General features: G+C 54.7%; 1 protein-coding gene across 1 annotated transcript; it reads right to left on the reverse strand.

Moving 5' to 3' along the window:
• Nucleotides 1–370: 370 nt before the first annotated feature.
• On the reverse strand, nucleotides 371–14,988 carry MYLK2 (myosin light chain kinase 2; the record flags this gene model as incomplete). Its single annotated transcript, XM_080716352.1, has 12 exons — nucleotides 371–451; nucleotides 3,353–3,485; nucleotides 3,601–3,753; nucleotides 4,254–4,382; nucleotides 4,469–4,539; nucleotides 8,584–8,725; nucleotides 8,802–8,911; nucleotides 10,344–10,437; nucleotides 10,972–11,077; nucleotides 12,483–12,772; nucleotides 14,031–14,451; nucleotides 14,937–14,988. The coding sequence occupies 12 exons, from the start codon at nucleotides 14,986–14,988 to the stop codon at nucleotides 371–373; spliced, it is 1,782 nt and encodes a 593-aa protein (XP_080572478.1).
• Between the last annotated feature and the right edge of the window lie 870 nt (nucleotides 14,989–15,858).

The raw sequence follows: 15,858 nt of genomic DNA on the forward strand, positions 1-15,858 counted from the left end.
CGCAGAAGGCCCATGTGCTGGACCTCCAGCCATCCGCCCCAGCTAGGAGCAGGCCCAGGCCAGGATGGGCGCAGTGGGGACCACCAGGTAGCAGTTTGGTGGGGGGAAGCTAGGGGGCAGGGAATGGCACTGAAGGCCAGCCTGGAACCTGGAGCCGAGCCTTGCTGGGGAGGCGTTACCAGGATGCAGGTCAGGGAAGCGCCGTTGCACCCCAACCCCGACGCGGGGAGCCCCAGCCTCCCGGCTGGTGCAGCCTTATCCTGGACAGCTTGCCCCAGGGGTCTGGCCTGTCTTCTCTGGCCACCCGGGCTCTGTGGCCTCAGCTGGTGCCACTCTGCGGCTGCATCCAGGCCCCAGCCGCTTGCGGGGCTCAGACCCCCAGAGCCATCAGCGCCCCTGAGCTGCTAATCTTTTTGAAGCGGTTGGCAGCGCTGACAGCAATGAAGTTTTTCTGAGGGAGGAAGGAGACAGAGTCCTAGTCAGCCCTGGGTCAGAGAGAAGCTGCAGAACAGCTTCATAAGCCTCATGAGGTCCCCTTTATTCTAAGCGGGGGAGTGGGGAATGCCCAGGCCGGCCACAGGGGTGCCCTGACACAGCAGGGTCCTGCACTGCTCCCCCATTCACCAGAGAAGCTAGCCAGTGCAGAACCCAGACTGCTCTGCTTAAAAGCTTCTGTGGCCCCAAATAAAAGCTAATACTTTGGCATAACTGTTGACTCTCTGGTTCCCCTGCCCTATCCCACCCCCTCCCTCTAGTCCATCTACGCTAGCCTCCTACCTTTTCCTCAAACTCACCAAACTCACAGGGCCTTTGTGCTCTAGGTTGCTGAGAGCCTCACTACTTGCTGAGGCTGGCTTTGAACCTGGGATTCTTCTATCTCAGCCTCCCAAGTATTATGATTACAGGTGTGTGCCACCATTCTTGACTTCCTACTTAAAAGTACAACTAAAAGCTGGGTGTGCACGCTTGTAATCCCAGTACTTAGGAGACTGAGAGAGGAGGATCGTAGGTTCACAGCCAACCTCAGCTACTTAGGTAAGACCCTCCACAACTTAGACCCTGTTTCAAAGTAAGAATTAAAATAGGGCTGGGTGTGTAGCTTAGAGATAAAATGCCCCTGGTTTCCATCTCCAGTACCAAAGGGGGGAAAAAAAGTGTGACCAAGCTGGGCGGGGTGGCACATGTCCGTAATCCCAGTACTTGGGAGGCTGAGACAGGAGGATTATGGGTTCATGGACAGCCTCGGCAACTTAGTGAGGCTCTCAGCAACTTAGTGAGACCCTGTTTCCAAATAAAAAAATAAAATAGGGCTGGGAGTGTGGCTCAAAGATAGAATCCCCTGTGTTCAAATCCCCAGCAACACACACACACACACACACACACACACACACACACAGTGTAACTAGCTGTGCAATGGCTGCCCTTGGGAGGTTGACATAGCAGGTGCAAGGCCAGCACACAATAATTAGCATGACTCTGTTCCTAAATAAAAACTAAAATAAAATAGGTCTGGGGGAGGCTGAGAGAGGAGGCTCACAGGCTCAAAGCCAGCCTCGACAACTTAGAGAGCACTCAGCAACCAAGTGGCACCCTGTTTTCAAATAAGAAGTAAAAAAAAATTAGACTGGGGATATATCTTGGAAGTAGAATGTCTCTGGATTCCATCTCTAGTGCTTCAAAAAATAGGTCTGGGGGTGTAGCTCAGAGGTAGTACACCCAGGATTTAATCCTCAGTACCAATAAATACAATTAAATACACTAGCAAAACAACCCAATCAAGAAATGGGCAACTGAAATGAATAGACACTTCACAAAAGAAGAGATACAAAGGGCCAATAGATACATGAAAAGATGTTCAACATCACTAGCCATCAGGGAGACGCAAATCAAAACTACGCTGAGATTCCATCTAACCCCAATCAGAGTGGCAAGCGTAAAGAAATCAAACAACAACAAATGAGGTAAGGATGACGGGAAAGAGGAACTCTTTTACGCTGTTGGTGGGAGTGCAAACTAGTTCAGCCGCTATGGAGATCTGTGTGGAGATTCCTTAGAAAAACGGGAATGGACCCACCATTTGATCCAGCTATACCACTCCTGGGTATCTTTCCAAAGGGGTTCAAATCAGAGAACTACGTTAACATATGCATACCTATGTTCATAGCAGCACAATTAATAATTGCCGAAATATGGAACCAACCTAGGTCTCCATCAACAGATGAATGGATTGCAAAATTATGGGAAATACACACGATGGAATTCTACTCGGCTATAAAGAAGAACAAAATCATGACATTTGCAAGAAGATGGAAAGCCCTGGAGAACATTATGTTAAGTGAGATCAGCCAAGCACACAGAGAGAAGGGACATATGTTTTCTCTAATATGCCCAAACTAGGGAGTATTGGGGATACCAGAGGGACTCCAGCAATGGAGGGGAAACCTCAGCAAAGCTAGAAAGGAAGGGTACGACAGGAAGAAGGCTGAGGTTGATTAATGGAGGAGCTACATTTGAATATGTGCCTAAGTGTAAATGTAGCACGGTCAGCCTGGACACTCATTGTTGGGGGGGGGGGCGCCAAGCACTGTGTGAATGCGTGTGAATGCGTGCCTTTTTCAATATGATCCACATAAAAAATTTTCCCTAAAAAATAAATAAATTCAACCTCTCCCCTGTCATTCCTGAATGCCCTCATTTTTCCCCTTCTAATAACTCTCTACTTCCATCAAAAGTAAGTTTATAACAACCAAGACCCTGGACACGACACACACACACTCTCTCTCTCTCTCTCTCTCTCTCTCTCTCTCTCTCTCTCTCTCGTGTGTGTGTGTGTGTGCGCGCGTTACTGGAGGTTGAACCCAGGAGCATTCTACCTCCAAGCTACATTTTCAGTCCTTTTTATTGTTTGTTCTGAAAAAGGGTCTCGCTAAGTTGCTGAGGGCCTTGCTAAGCTGCTGAGGCTGGCCTCAAAACTGTGATCCCTGGTCTCAGCTTCCCAAGTACTAGAACTGTACGTAGGCACGCGCCTCCACACCCAGCGGCCCTCATCTGTTTTGTCCACTGCTGCATCCCGGTGCCTAAGAATAGAAGCTGCTGGAAAGATCTCTGAGAAACGAAGGAAGGGGCCTGAGAGGGGGTTAGAGATATTTTTCTGAGCCCAAGGCCCAGGATGGAGGGGTGGGAGATGGAGGGCTCTACCCCAGGGCAGCAGCTGGCCCAGCACAGACAGAAAAGCCAGTCCTGTTTCGCTGACAGGTCCAGGCCTGGTCATCAACCTGCCAAGGAACAGCCGGCAGGGCTGGGATCGCCACCCCGACTCTTCCCGCCCACGGCGCCCCACTCCCCACCGGACCTTCCAGCGCCTCTTCATGAGGTATTTCTTCAACAAGATCTGGGACTTGAGGCGTCGGTTGCAGCGCTTGGCTTTCTCCGCCAGGTTGTTGAGCCAGGGGTGGGCGAGGCACTGGGCGGCGCTCATCCGGGCCCTGGGTGGGGGCAGCAAGGCAATGGGGGCCTGCGAGCTTGGGGCTCCCGGCTTCTCCCACCCCCGGGGCACAGTGCACTGATGTGCGCGTGGGGTCCCATCCGGGGCATCCTCACCCCTGATCCTTGACAATGAGGTTGGACACAAAGTCCTTGGCCTCGTCTGATACAGCCTCGAAGGTCTCCTCGTCAAAGTACCAGTTGGCAGACAGGACGTTATTCAGCGTCTCTGTGTCATCATCCCCCAGGAACGGGGAGAGGCCGCTCAGCCTGGAGGAAGGAGATGGCCAGCGAGGGGAAGTGAGACGGAGCTGCGGGGGCCGAAGGGAACCTAGAAGGCAGCGCCACGTGCTGGAGAGACCCCCAGCTCCCGAGTGGGACAGACCTGGGTTTGCATCTGGCTGGGTGACTTTGGGCAAGTCACTTCCCCTCTCTGAGCCTCACTCTTCTCATCTGTAAAATGGGCGTAATCATCCCGCTTCCCGGGGTTACCATGAGGATGAGGAATCGTGGGCGCAAGGCACGGGGTGAGTATACAAAAGAATGCCCCCTGTCCTCTGCTCCCACCCAGGTCACCTGGGGCCTGCTGTCCAAGGTGGGGTGCTATGCCTTCAGGGGCCTTGTTTTTCCATTTATAAAATGGGTACAGAATCCCCTTTCCTGGTTGTCCCTAGCACTCCCGGCCCCCACAACCCCCAGACTGAGGGACCAGGGAGGTGGGACCGCCTCGCCAGGACCCCGAGGCCCCCCCGCACGCCCTCGGGGCTCACAGCATGTAGGTGATGACGCCCAGACTCCACATGTCTGTCTTTTCAGAAATCTGGTCATAATTCACCACCTCGGGTGACAGGAACTCCGGGGTCCCAAAGTTCACCTTCAGCTTCTCGTTGGGGTTGTACCTGGGGGTGAGATCAGGAGCTCAGAGCCCCAGCCTGCCCAGGCACCCCTCCCCGCCTCGTCAGCTCAGGGGTCCCTCCCCATGTACCTCCGCGCCAGGCCAAAGTCGATGATCTTCACCAGGTGGCCTGTGGAGTGGACACACAGGATGTTCTCTGGCTGAGGAGACAGGGGTGGCCTGGATTGGCCTCTGATCCCGCTCCTCCCTCCCCTGCCAGGGCCACCCAAGTCCCAGGCTCTCCGAGTGTGAGTGGCCATCAGAAACCCTCTGTCCCGGCCTGCTCTTGGCCCAGCCCCTGAGAGGGACTCGGACAAGGCCTCTCAGGGTGCTGTGGGATTCCCCTCCATGGAAGGCCACGAAAGAACAGCGTGCCAGCAGTTTCCCCGAGCGGAGCGGGACACTGCCGGCTGTAGAGAAGAAGAGGTGTGCCGGCAGGGCCAGCAGGGCTGCCCGATGTGGAGCGCGGCCCGAGAAGAAGCCCAGGGAGAGCCTCTGGGCACGCAGGCTCACCGCTCCTGCCTTCCCAGCGTGCAGCCGGTCTCCAGAGTTGTTCCCAGCCCCATACAGGGGCCAAACCCAGGAACGAACATTCTGCCAGTCCCCAGCGCCTCCCTTCCTTCCTTCTTCTTCTGTTCTTCCTCTCTTTCTCTTTCTTTCTTTCTTTTTTGGTATTGAGGATTGAATCCAGGGGCATTCACCTCCAAGGTACACCTACAGCGCATTTATTTATTTATTTACTTACTTACTAACTTTTTGGTACTGGGGATTGAATCCAGGGGCCTTCTTTTTCTGAGCCACACCCCCAGCTCTATCTTTTATTCTTTCTTTCTTTCTTTCTTTCTTTTTATTTATTTATTTATTTGTTTGTTTATTTTTTGGTGGTACTAGGGTTCCTGGAAACCTTTCTACCTCCAGGCTACACTCCCAGACCTGTTTTATATTTTTATTTGGAAACAGGGTTTCTTAAGCCAGAGAGGCTGGCTTCGAACCTGTGCGATCCTCCTGTCTTCGCCTTCCAAGTGCAGGGATTAACAAGCCTGAGCCACCATGCCCGGCATTGTTCTTTATTTTGAAGCAGAGTCTCACTGAGTTGCAAACGGCCTCACTAAGTAGCTGAGGCTGTCGTCGAACTGCGATCCTCCTGTCTCAGCCTCCCAAATGCTGGGATTACAACCATGTGCCACCACGCCTGGCTCACCCTTAGCCCTTATTGATTTTTTTATTTTTTGAAACAGGGTCTCACTGAATTGTTGAGGCTTTCCTTGAACCTGAAATCCTCCTGTCTCAGCCTCTCAAGTACTGGGATTACAGATGTGTGCCACCGCAACTGGTTTCCCAGCCCTTTTCTTTGAACCTAAGGGCGCTCTTAACACTGAGCTATGCCCCAACCCCTTTGTTATTTGGGGAAAGGGTCTCACTAAATTGTCCAGGCTGGCCTGGGAGTTGAAATGTTTCTGCTTCAGCTTCCCCAGTAGCTGGTATTACAGGCGTATGACACCATGCTTGGCTCGCCCTTCCTTCCTTCCTTCCTTCCTCCCTTCCTTCCTTCCATACTTCCTTCCTTCCTTTTTTATTTTTTTACAGGATCTCTACATTCACAGCCCACCTCCACTTACTCCTTACACCTTAGCTAGTCAGTGCCCAGCAGTTCTATAGGCAGATATTGTTACCTTGAGATAAAACTGTTAAACCCAGGTGTGGTGGCTTGTAATCCCAGTATGTGGAAGCCTGAGACAGGAGGATCACAGGTTCATGGGCGACCTCAGCTACTTAGTGAGGCCCTCACAATTTAGAGAGACCTGTTTCAAAATAAAGGATGAAAATAAGTCTGGGGGTGTATCTCAGAGGTAGAATGTCCCTGGGTCCAATCCCCAGTACTGCAAAAAAAAAAAAAAAGTTACGCTGAGATACAGTTACCATTCATCCACATTTTATGGTCGAGAAAACTGAAGCTCAGACACAGAATTTGGCCACTCAGCAAGTGAAAACCAGGATTTGAGTCCAGGACCGCCGAACTCCAACCCTGGCTTGCTGCAGCCAACGAAGCCGCCAGCCCGCCGTGCAGGTCATGGGTGCACACACGATGCTGCGGTTGGCCCTTCCAGAGCAGAGACGGTCTTCTCCCAGCACCCCTGGTCTCCACTGTCAGTGTCTAACAAAAGCATGCGATCGACGCTCAGGCGAAGCTCAGAGGACGCCTGACCCCCAAGGGGGTGAGCGTGTGAAGTCACTCTGGCCTTGTGTGGTAGAAAGAGGGAACAGAAGGGGCCTTCTATTCCCTCTACAACACAGGCCGCAGGACTAAGCCAAGGTTGTGAGGAATGAGCACGAAAGCTAACTGTGGCCCAAAGGCGGGATTCACATGAAGTCCAGCATCTCCTGAAGACAAGGGTCACACGTGTGGAGAGGGACAGGACCAAGTCCTCCAGTCCCCGGGCTCCTTGCCACTCCTGATTCAAAGCCTCTAACCAAACACTTCCTGACAGCCTCTGCAGAACCTAGGCTTTACTCAGAACAGGGTCCAAACGACTCCAGGCTTAGCCTGGGCACCACCAAAAGAGAGAGAGGAAAGAAAGGCCACGCACGGGAGTGACGAAGCAGCCTCCACTTTCACCCAAGCGTGTCTCCCTGACTCTCCCGTATGTTTTCATCACGTGAGAATGGCTTATAATGCCTTTACTTATTTTGTCGCTTATGTTATAAATGTCTGTTTCCCCCACTGGTCTGTAGGCTCCTGGGTCAGGGACCATGTTCTTCATGGGCCCTAGAATAAAACCCAGGCTAGGGGCGATCTCACTGGCTCATTCCAATGGCAGGTACTCAGCACACGTTTAACCAGTGGTTGAATGAAATCCATTTGCTGACGGATGGATGGATACCTGCCCCTTCCCACTCCACACGCTGGGCAACCTGTCCGTGGGAGCTGGCGTGATACCTGAAGCCTGTCTGTGCTCCCTGGTCTCAAACCATGATACCAGAAGGGGACACATATTCTTTCAGTAAACCTTGCCGGTGGGAGGCACCTCCACGCCGACACTGTACCACAGGAGTGAAATCTGTGAGGACAGGGGTTTTGTTTATTTGTTTCATCCTTGGGTTTCTAGCTCCTAGAACACTGTCTGGCATGAAGCAGACCCTCAGCACATATTTGTTGGGATGTTTTATGTTGTTGTTGTTTTTATTTTGGACTGGAGATTGTGAACCCAGGGACATTCTACCTCCCAGCTACACCCCCAGCCCTATTTTATTTTTTATTTTGAAATAGGGTTTCACTATGTTGCTGAGGCTGGCCTTGAACCTGCAACCCTCCTGTCTCAGGCTCCCAAATACTGGCATTACAGGCATACGCCTCCATGCCCAACTCGTTGGTTTTTGGTTTTATTTTGTTTTTTTGTTTTTTGTTTTTCAGTGGTACTGGGGTTCCTGGAAGCCCTTCTACCTCTGGGCTACACTCCCAGACCTATTTTGTATTTTTATTTGGAAACAGGGTCTCTTAAGCCAGCACAGCTGGCTTTGAACCTGCGCTATCCTCCTATCTCCGCCTCCCAAGCGCGGGGATTACAAGCATACGCCACCACGCCCGGCAACTCGTTGGGGTTTTGAATAAATGAACAAAAGCTCCTAGTGCCTGTTACAGGCCAACACTGACATGGCTGCTTCTGCAACACTTATAAGCCACCTAGAAGTGTGACACCCGGAGCTTGAGCTCACGGGACTGTAAACAATCCTTCGGGCATAGCCAGGCATGAGGCTGTGCCTGGAATTCCAGTACTTGGGAGGCTGAGGCATCACAGGTTCAAGGAGGGCCTCAGCAATGGAGCAAAGCTCTCAGCAACCTAAAAGGGGAGGTGTCACTTACAGGGAAAATGCCCCTGAATTCAATCCCCAATCTGTCTGTCTGTCTGTGTCTGTCTGTCTCTCTCTCCCGCATACACACACATACCCTTTAGGCAGACATTTAGTACTAGATGAGAAGTTCTGTGAAAGCTAGAACTGTTTCCGCTATCTGTATATAGATAGATAGACAGACAGACAGATACCATGTCTCCAGCTCCCGGCACTTAGTAAGTACTCATTAAACCCTGTGAATCTGTCTAAAAGAGGAAGAGGAGCAGGAGGATGGCAGGGCGCAGGGACAGCCAGTGACGCGGCTGAATCGGATGGCCCGGCCTGCGCCAGCCTTCCCAAGGCCCGCCCAGTACCTTGAGGTCCAGGTGCAGAACTTGCATCTTGTGCATGAAGAGGATGCCATCGCAGATCTGCCTGACGAACACCATGGTGTCCACCTCGGTCAGGTGGTAGTCCTCATCCACAATCCTCTCGAAGAGCTCGCCGCCCTCGATGCTGCATGCACAGACCCCTCACAGGCCGCCCGGGGCTGGGGCGCCCACCCCACAGCCGCCCCCACACCAGCACTCACTACTCCATGAAGAGGATGATCTCGTGCGAGGTCTCCAAGGCCGCGTAGAGCTGGATCAGATTGCGGTGGTTCAGCTGGTTCATGACCTCAATCTCCAGCAGCACCATTTCCTAGGGAGCAGCCAAGCATCCGCCCGCTCTGTCCTCTCCCTCCAGACCCCGCTTCTGTGCAGACCTGCGGGCGCCTCCCTGGACCTCCACCAGCCTCCACCCTGCTGGTCCCCAGCCCCCGGCTCTCCCTTCCTCCTCTCTCTCCCTCGATGTCCATGACTCTATGGTGCATCCAGATGGACACACAGACCCAGATGCACATCTCTGCCTCTGGGCATGCCTGCAGCCTGGAGGCAGAGTGGCCATGAGTTCAATTCCCAGACAGTGAGTGTGGACCACACCAAAGGATTCACTGATGGGATGGACATGGGATGTGAGGAAGGGAGAGAAGGAGAAGAACCTAATATAACTCCTAACTTCTTGTCCTGTGCACTTGGGTGAAGCTTGGTGTCTTTGGCTAGTGGGAACACCGTTTCTCCAGCACCTGGCACAGTGAGCGGCCCCAGCTACTTTACACGGCCCATAAGCATTGTGCATCTGTGCTCAACCAGGGCCTATGACAGAGGCCTGGGAACAGAAGTCAACAAGGATAATAATCATCCAGGCCTCTACAGATGGAAGAGCAGAAAACAGCACAGCCAGCTGTGCCTCGAGCCACGAGGGCTGCAGCTCTCCAGGCCGCTCTTTAAGACGCCTGGCCTGTGCACGCTCCCTGCCTCTGCCTGCAGTACCCACAGCCTCACTTCCCAACACCAGCTGCTCCTCTGGTCCTTGGGCCTTTTCTCCCACCATCCCCTCCCCCTCCTCTTCCTCCTCCTCCTCCTCCTCCTCCTCCTCCTCCTCCTCCATTTATTCCTTTTTTTCCTTTTGCTTCTCTTTGTGGTCCTGGGAATCACCCCAGGACCTCACACACCCTATGCAAGTTCTCAGAGCTATACCCCCAAAGTCCCTTCTGCCTGAACCTCTCCTCCCTGCCCTCCCCGCCAGAACACCTCGTTCTGCAAAGCCTCCTCAGAAGAAGCTAGCCCAGGAAGCTTCCCTGAGTCCTCACTGGGTCAGACCCACCCCCCGCACAGCCGCCCAGATCGCACACGGCTCCTCTGCCGTCCCCACACCTGAGGGCCTCTGCCTGCATTCAGTCCCTCGTTCCTGGGACAAACACTGCTCATGGCCACAGCCAGGGGGCTAGAGACAGACACGACTGGGCTTCTTCGCCTTGGACCAGGCCCACTGCACTATGCCCGCATGGGGCCTGGCCTGGAGCCCACATTCACCAGTGCTGGTGAACTGAACGAGGGCATGAATAGCCTGAGCCTAGCAGGGGCAGCCTCAGGCAAGTCCACTAACTCAGGGGTCCGGCTGTGGGCCCTGGCCCGCGGCAGGGCTGTCTGTCTATCCAGCTGCTTCTCTGCATCTTCAGTGATGCCGGTGGAGGGAGGTGAGAGGGGCCTGCTCCAGAAGCCCTCCCTGCCGCAGAGCCGGCCTCCCCTACCTTGTCTTTGGGGGTCTGCTTCTTGATGACCTTGGCTGCCAACTTGAGGCCTGTGGCTTTCTCTGTGCAGGTGCAGACTGCTCCGAACTTACCACTGGAGAGAGAGGAGGTAGGCTGAGGGGCCCCTGGGGGCAGAGGCTCAGCAGGATCCTGAGCCCTGTCACCCTACCTTGGCCCCACACCTGACAGTGACTCTGGATCCTCCTCTGGGAGGTGGAAGCACCTCCCAGAGCCAGCCCTGCCTCCCTCTGAGGCCAGGGCCACACTCCCAGGACACTAGCTAAGGCGGGCTGTTTGAACCATGCACACCCCATGCACAAGGGAGGCTCTGACGGAGGAGGCTCCGGGATGTGACTCTTACAGGTGTAGGGTATGCGCGGGCCTGGGGCCTGGGGCCTGGGGCGGTGCCTTCAGGCACAGAGAGGGTGCTGTTAGAGGCACCAGCCCCAGCCAGGCAGGAATTGCCCTGAGGGTTCACTGTGGTCCTGAACCAGAGACAGGAAAATACTGTGTGTTCCCTCCAGGAATACTGAATGACCAAGGGTGTGTCTCTAAGAGCGAGCTCACAGAAGTGATGGTACCCACGTGTCCTAGTGGGGAGGGTCCCAGCTCGGGGCCCAGCTCTCACCCGCCCAGCGCCTCTTTGAGGTTCATGCTGAATTCACTGTTGACACTTCCAGTCCTCAGCTCCACAATGCGGTGTGGGAATGGGGCTGGAGGTGGGGGGCAGTCATCTGGGGAGGCAAAGCAGAGCCATGATGGCCAGGGTCAGGGGCTGCCAAGGACTCACCTTGATGACACCCCTCCTGCCCAGCCTGGGCCCCTCCGGGAAAGCTAAGTCCACCGTGTGGTAACTGGCAGTACCAGGATAGAGGGTATTGGGTCCGTTTTCCAATTTAAGTTCTGCCACCTACATACAGAGTGGCCTTGGAAGGCCTCTGCCCCTATTAGAGGGAACCCAGCTTCTCCTGGCAGAACAATGTGATAGCCGATTGGACTTCACAGACTTTCCTGCATTATAAGGTACCAGGATTCCATCCCAAGCTATGTTTTATTAGAAACAACCCGTCGAACAAACACAGCAGACATAAAGTGGAATCTCAGACATTGAGGATTCTGTGCATCACAGATGGGGCAGTGCTGGGGTCTGCCCACAGTCCCCTCCAATCACACCACCTGCTAGCCACACCGGTACCCCTGGCTGGCCCAGCAAAGATGGTTGGTGGGGCGATGCCGCCACCTAGTGGCTAGTATGGGGAGCAGCAGGCCCTGAGTGCCAGCCGCCTGAGTCATGGGAAACCAAAACTTCTTTATAAATAGCAAGAAGTGGCAGAGAAGCCGGCTGGTGATAAATCAGATGGCCCTTGGAGGTGGTTCAGGTCCCTGTCAGGGCGCTGATGTGATCTCTGGGAAACGCGGAGGTCTCTGCCGCCGCTGGGGGCAGGAGGCAGGGCCCTTGGCTGCCGCCCAGCCGCCAGGTCCTCCTGCCCAGTCTGGGTGGCACTGTGCCGCTCACCAGGCAGGCTGGCGGGCCTCCCGGGGCACTCTGGGCTCTCCTGACCCCATCTCACCCGCCCCCAGCCCTGCTGCACCCTTCTCGGGCCCTCTGCCCCCACGCCCCAAGCTTACCCATGCTCAGGGCTCTCTGCGGCCCACTGAAAACCCCGGCTATTGGTTGTCTAATCACCCAAGGAGGCCACACCACAGTCTTGCCCCATCTCATGTGCCCAGCTTCCTTGGTTGCTGGCCCCATACACAGAAATCCTCACTTCAAGAAACCTCTTGACTCTCATGACCCCTCCCCACAAGATGTAGTTTACCAAAGCCTGTCATCTGAGCTCTTTTACAGAGTGACCCCAAATCCCACTGGCCAGCAAGTTTACCTGCCTTTTTTTAAAACCTGTTTTAGCCAAGTAGAAGAAAACCAAAACTGAGCTCTTTCTGTCAGGCTGCCTTCCCCATGTTTCTTTGGGGCACTTCATCTCCCTTTTTCTACCTTTATCAAAAGGAGATACGTCCTGGGGCCGTGCGCCACTCAGGAAGTGTGCCTGGGGAAGGTATGGCTGGGGAAGTACTTATCTAAATGGGCTCCTGCCCTCCCCCACCCAGGCAGCACAGCCCCGCCTGTCCGTGGCCTACCCAGGATCTGGAAGCAGTCTTCCTCCCTGGCTGTGAGACAGAGGGCCTGCCCCACCTCCGATCTCTCTGCGGGAACAGCCGGGAACTCCATCCCCTTTGACGTGTCCCCTTGCACCTTGGCCTGGCCTGGGACTTTCTCTCCTGCTTCTTTCTGGCTCCCCACCAGGGTGCTCTTCCCTCCTTCTGCCTTGGCTGGCCCAGGATCTGGGGGCCCGGAGGTCACGAGCACCCCTTCAAAGATAAGGTCGGACACCTCACTTGGGGGCTTCTCAGCCGGCATCTTTGCAGAGCTAGAAGGTAAAAACAAAAATGAAGGCCACGGGCCAGTTTGCAGAACCTCACCTCCAAGGTTCTGCTAACACAGCCCTGCCCTCCCCACATGCATCCAAATTCAAGATCAAGAAAGGGCTGTGGCCAGTGCCCTGACCATGAGCACATTGATAGATCATTAGTAATATTAGCAGAATTGTGGATATGGTTAACCATCACGTAGATACAACCAGAGAGGAGGGGTGTGTGTGTGTGTGTGTGTGTGTGCACACACATGTGTACGGTACGGGGGATTGAACCTAGTGCCTCACAGGCTAGGCAGGTGGTCTACCACTGAGCTACACTACCAGATCTTTTTATCCTTTATATGAGACAGGGTCTCACAAAGTTGCCCAGGCTGGTCTCAAACTTGGTAGCCTCCTGTCTCAGCCTCCCGATTAGCTGGGATTACAGGCATGCACCTCCTTGCCCATTATGTATCAGGAGTAGATAGCTCCCACCTGGGCATGGTAGTGCACGCCTGTAATTCTAGTACTTGGGAGGTTGAGACAGAAGGATCACAGGGCGCGGCCAGCCGCGATGACTTAGTGAGACTCTCAACAACTTAGCAAGACCCTGTTTCAAAATAAGAAATAAAAAAGTGCTGGGGGTGTCGTTCAGACGTAGCATGCCCCTGGATTCAATCCCCAGCATCAATCAATCAATCAATAATAAAAACATATAGCTCTAAATTTGTAAGACACTGAGGCTATGAAATTGAAATATATATTATCAAATTGATATGTCATTATCATTGTGGTTTAAATATAGAAATAAAGACCTTGTTAGCACCCATGGGTGCATAGCCAATTGCATCAGAAGACTGATGTGTTACGGAAGTGAACGCTAACGATGTTCTACCAATCTATTCGTCATCTCCCATATTATGCCAGTAATTATATTAAGAGGAGCCACCCTCCACCTGCATCGCCCTGTGCGTGGCTAGACCCAAGCCTGTGAGATAGGAGGAACTCCTCTGGATCCTGGATGTCCAGAAGAGAGAAGAGAAATGCAGCCCAGGTGGCCTTTGGGGACATCTCTTGTCTGATGTCCAGGCCTCTATGTCCAATGGCAAAGTGGTCTACGGGGACAAGGTGGTCAAGCTGATGCCCAGGACAGAGAGCTGGATGCCAGAGAGCCCTCCCCGGCACCATGGTGCTAACAGTGCCTGGACCGGGGAGCCATACATCCCCAAGACCAGAGCCACAGACCCTCCCCACTCCAACATAGGGCACTCACCTCGAGATGATGGCGGGGCAGCTGGGGCTGTGCAGAAAGGCCGGCGAGCCCCTCCTGGCCGCTCCTTGGCCCTCCGCTGTCTTCTTGCCCAGCTTGGCCTCTCCAGGCTCCCGGCTGCCTGGGGGCCCCTGCTCAGCACTGGCTTTCTTGGCACTGGCCTCGGCTGTGGCGGTCTGCTGGGGCAGGGCTGCTGGCTCTCCAGCACTGCCCTCCGCAGGCCCCCCACCCTGATCACCCTCTCCCTCGGGGCTCTGGCTGCTGGCTGAGAGTGGGGCCGGGACACCCTCCCCTTTCTCCGGGGCAGAGGCTTTCTCATCTTTCCTCGGGGCGGCTGGATCAGGATCTTTCTTTGAGTCCGGGGGGCCAGGGTCTTTCTCTGTGGCTGGAGGTCCTTCACCTGCAGCACCTTTAGGTGCCTCATCTGCAGAGGAGGTGAGACATCCATCAGGATCTCTCCTTCTCTCCCTCCAGCCAGGCCGGGCAGAGAGCAGCAGTGGCCCAGGTCTCCACCCAGGCAGCAGCTTGCAAACGCTTGTCCCACCGAGGCCCTAGGGCCACTTACTGGGCCCTAGATGGGTGCCAGGGCCTTAGGAGCCTCTGTGGAAGTTTTCTGGATCTCTGGGTGGGCCTCGCTGCCCACTTCTTGCCCTCAGTGTTTAGGGCCGTCCCTAGTAGCCACCCACGAAGGCTTCGCATCTTCTATTCTCTCCAGGAGGGGCTGCATGAAGGCCCCACACCCAGCTTAACCCTACCCAAAGAGCATTCTGATTTCTGAGCTGACAGCAGGTCCCCATTTGCTATGCAAAGAAACCTCAGGCACAGAACATCCTCTGAGAAACCTTCCCAAGCCTGGATTCAAACACCCCTCCCAAGCTCCTCCCTCCATCTCCTGCCCCAACTTGGCACCTGTTGATGGGCTCTGGATTCTCGGCTCGACTGTTCCGTGTTCTGTCGCCATGAGAGAGGTAGGCGTGTGCGTCTGCTTGTCTAACTCAAGTCTGTCTAAGCTGCAGAAAGAAGACTGAGGTGTGTCTGGCGGTCAGGAGCCTCTTCTCGTCTGGCCGTGGGAGGAGGCCGAGGCCAGCTGACTGAGGGGACAGACATACCTGGCGTGCAGAGGGGCAACCTGGCGGCCCTTCCTGCGGCGGCCGCTCAGGAGCAGTCCTGGGGTGGTTGTAAGCCACGGTGGCAGAGGCGGAGGCAGGGCCTCGGTCAGTGGAGGCGGGGACGGAGCAGAGGATCTCTTACACCAGGGGCCATGCGGCTCAGGCTGCCACCACCTGTCACTCTTGGCCCTTGCTCAGAGGACACAGCATTCTTCCCACAGCCTGATGGGGGGGGGGAACAAGCCGGAAGAGAAAGGGGGGCACCCAGGGCCCTGGGAGAGCAGCCTTCTCCCCAGGCTTTGCCTGGGACCCCTGACTTAGACAGGCTCTGAGGAGGGCCTGGAAGGAGAGCAAATCTCAGGCAGGGGCGAAGGGCAAGACTATGCCCAGGTCCAGATTAGCTCTGCCCACCTGCATGTCACATGTGCTAGGGCCCCCCAGAACCTGGGGGGCACCATTTAGGCCAGGGCTAATCACTCTGCCTCTGTGCCCCTGGAATCCAAACTTACTTGGACCATCTTTGGGTAAGAATTGTCACAGGGACACTTGCTTAACATACCCACAGACCTGAAAGCTTTCTCTGGAAAATCTCCTTCCCAGATTCCTAGGCTGATAGAGGCTGCCTGAGTGGGGCCAGTTCTCCCTGGTGGAAGAAGGGAGCTGGTGGAGAGACTTTCCAAGGATCCTGGACGACAGTGGGTGGCCCATGAGGTGCACACTGA

This window comes from Muscardinus avellanarius, assembly GCF_963383645.1.
Source record: "Muscardinus avellanarius genome assembly, chromosome: 19".
In the NCBI taxonomy this organism is placed as follows: domain Eukaryota; kingdom Metazoa; phylum Chordata; class Mammalia; order Rodentia; family Gliridae; genus Muscardinus; species Muscardinus avellanarius.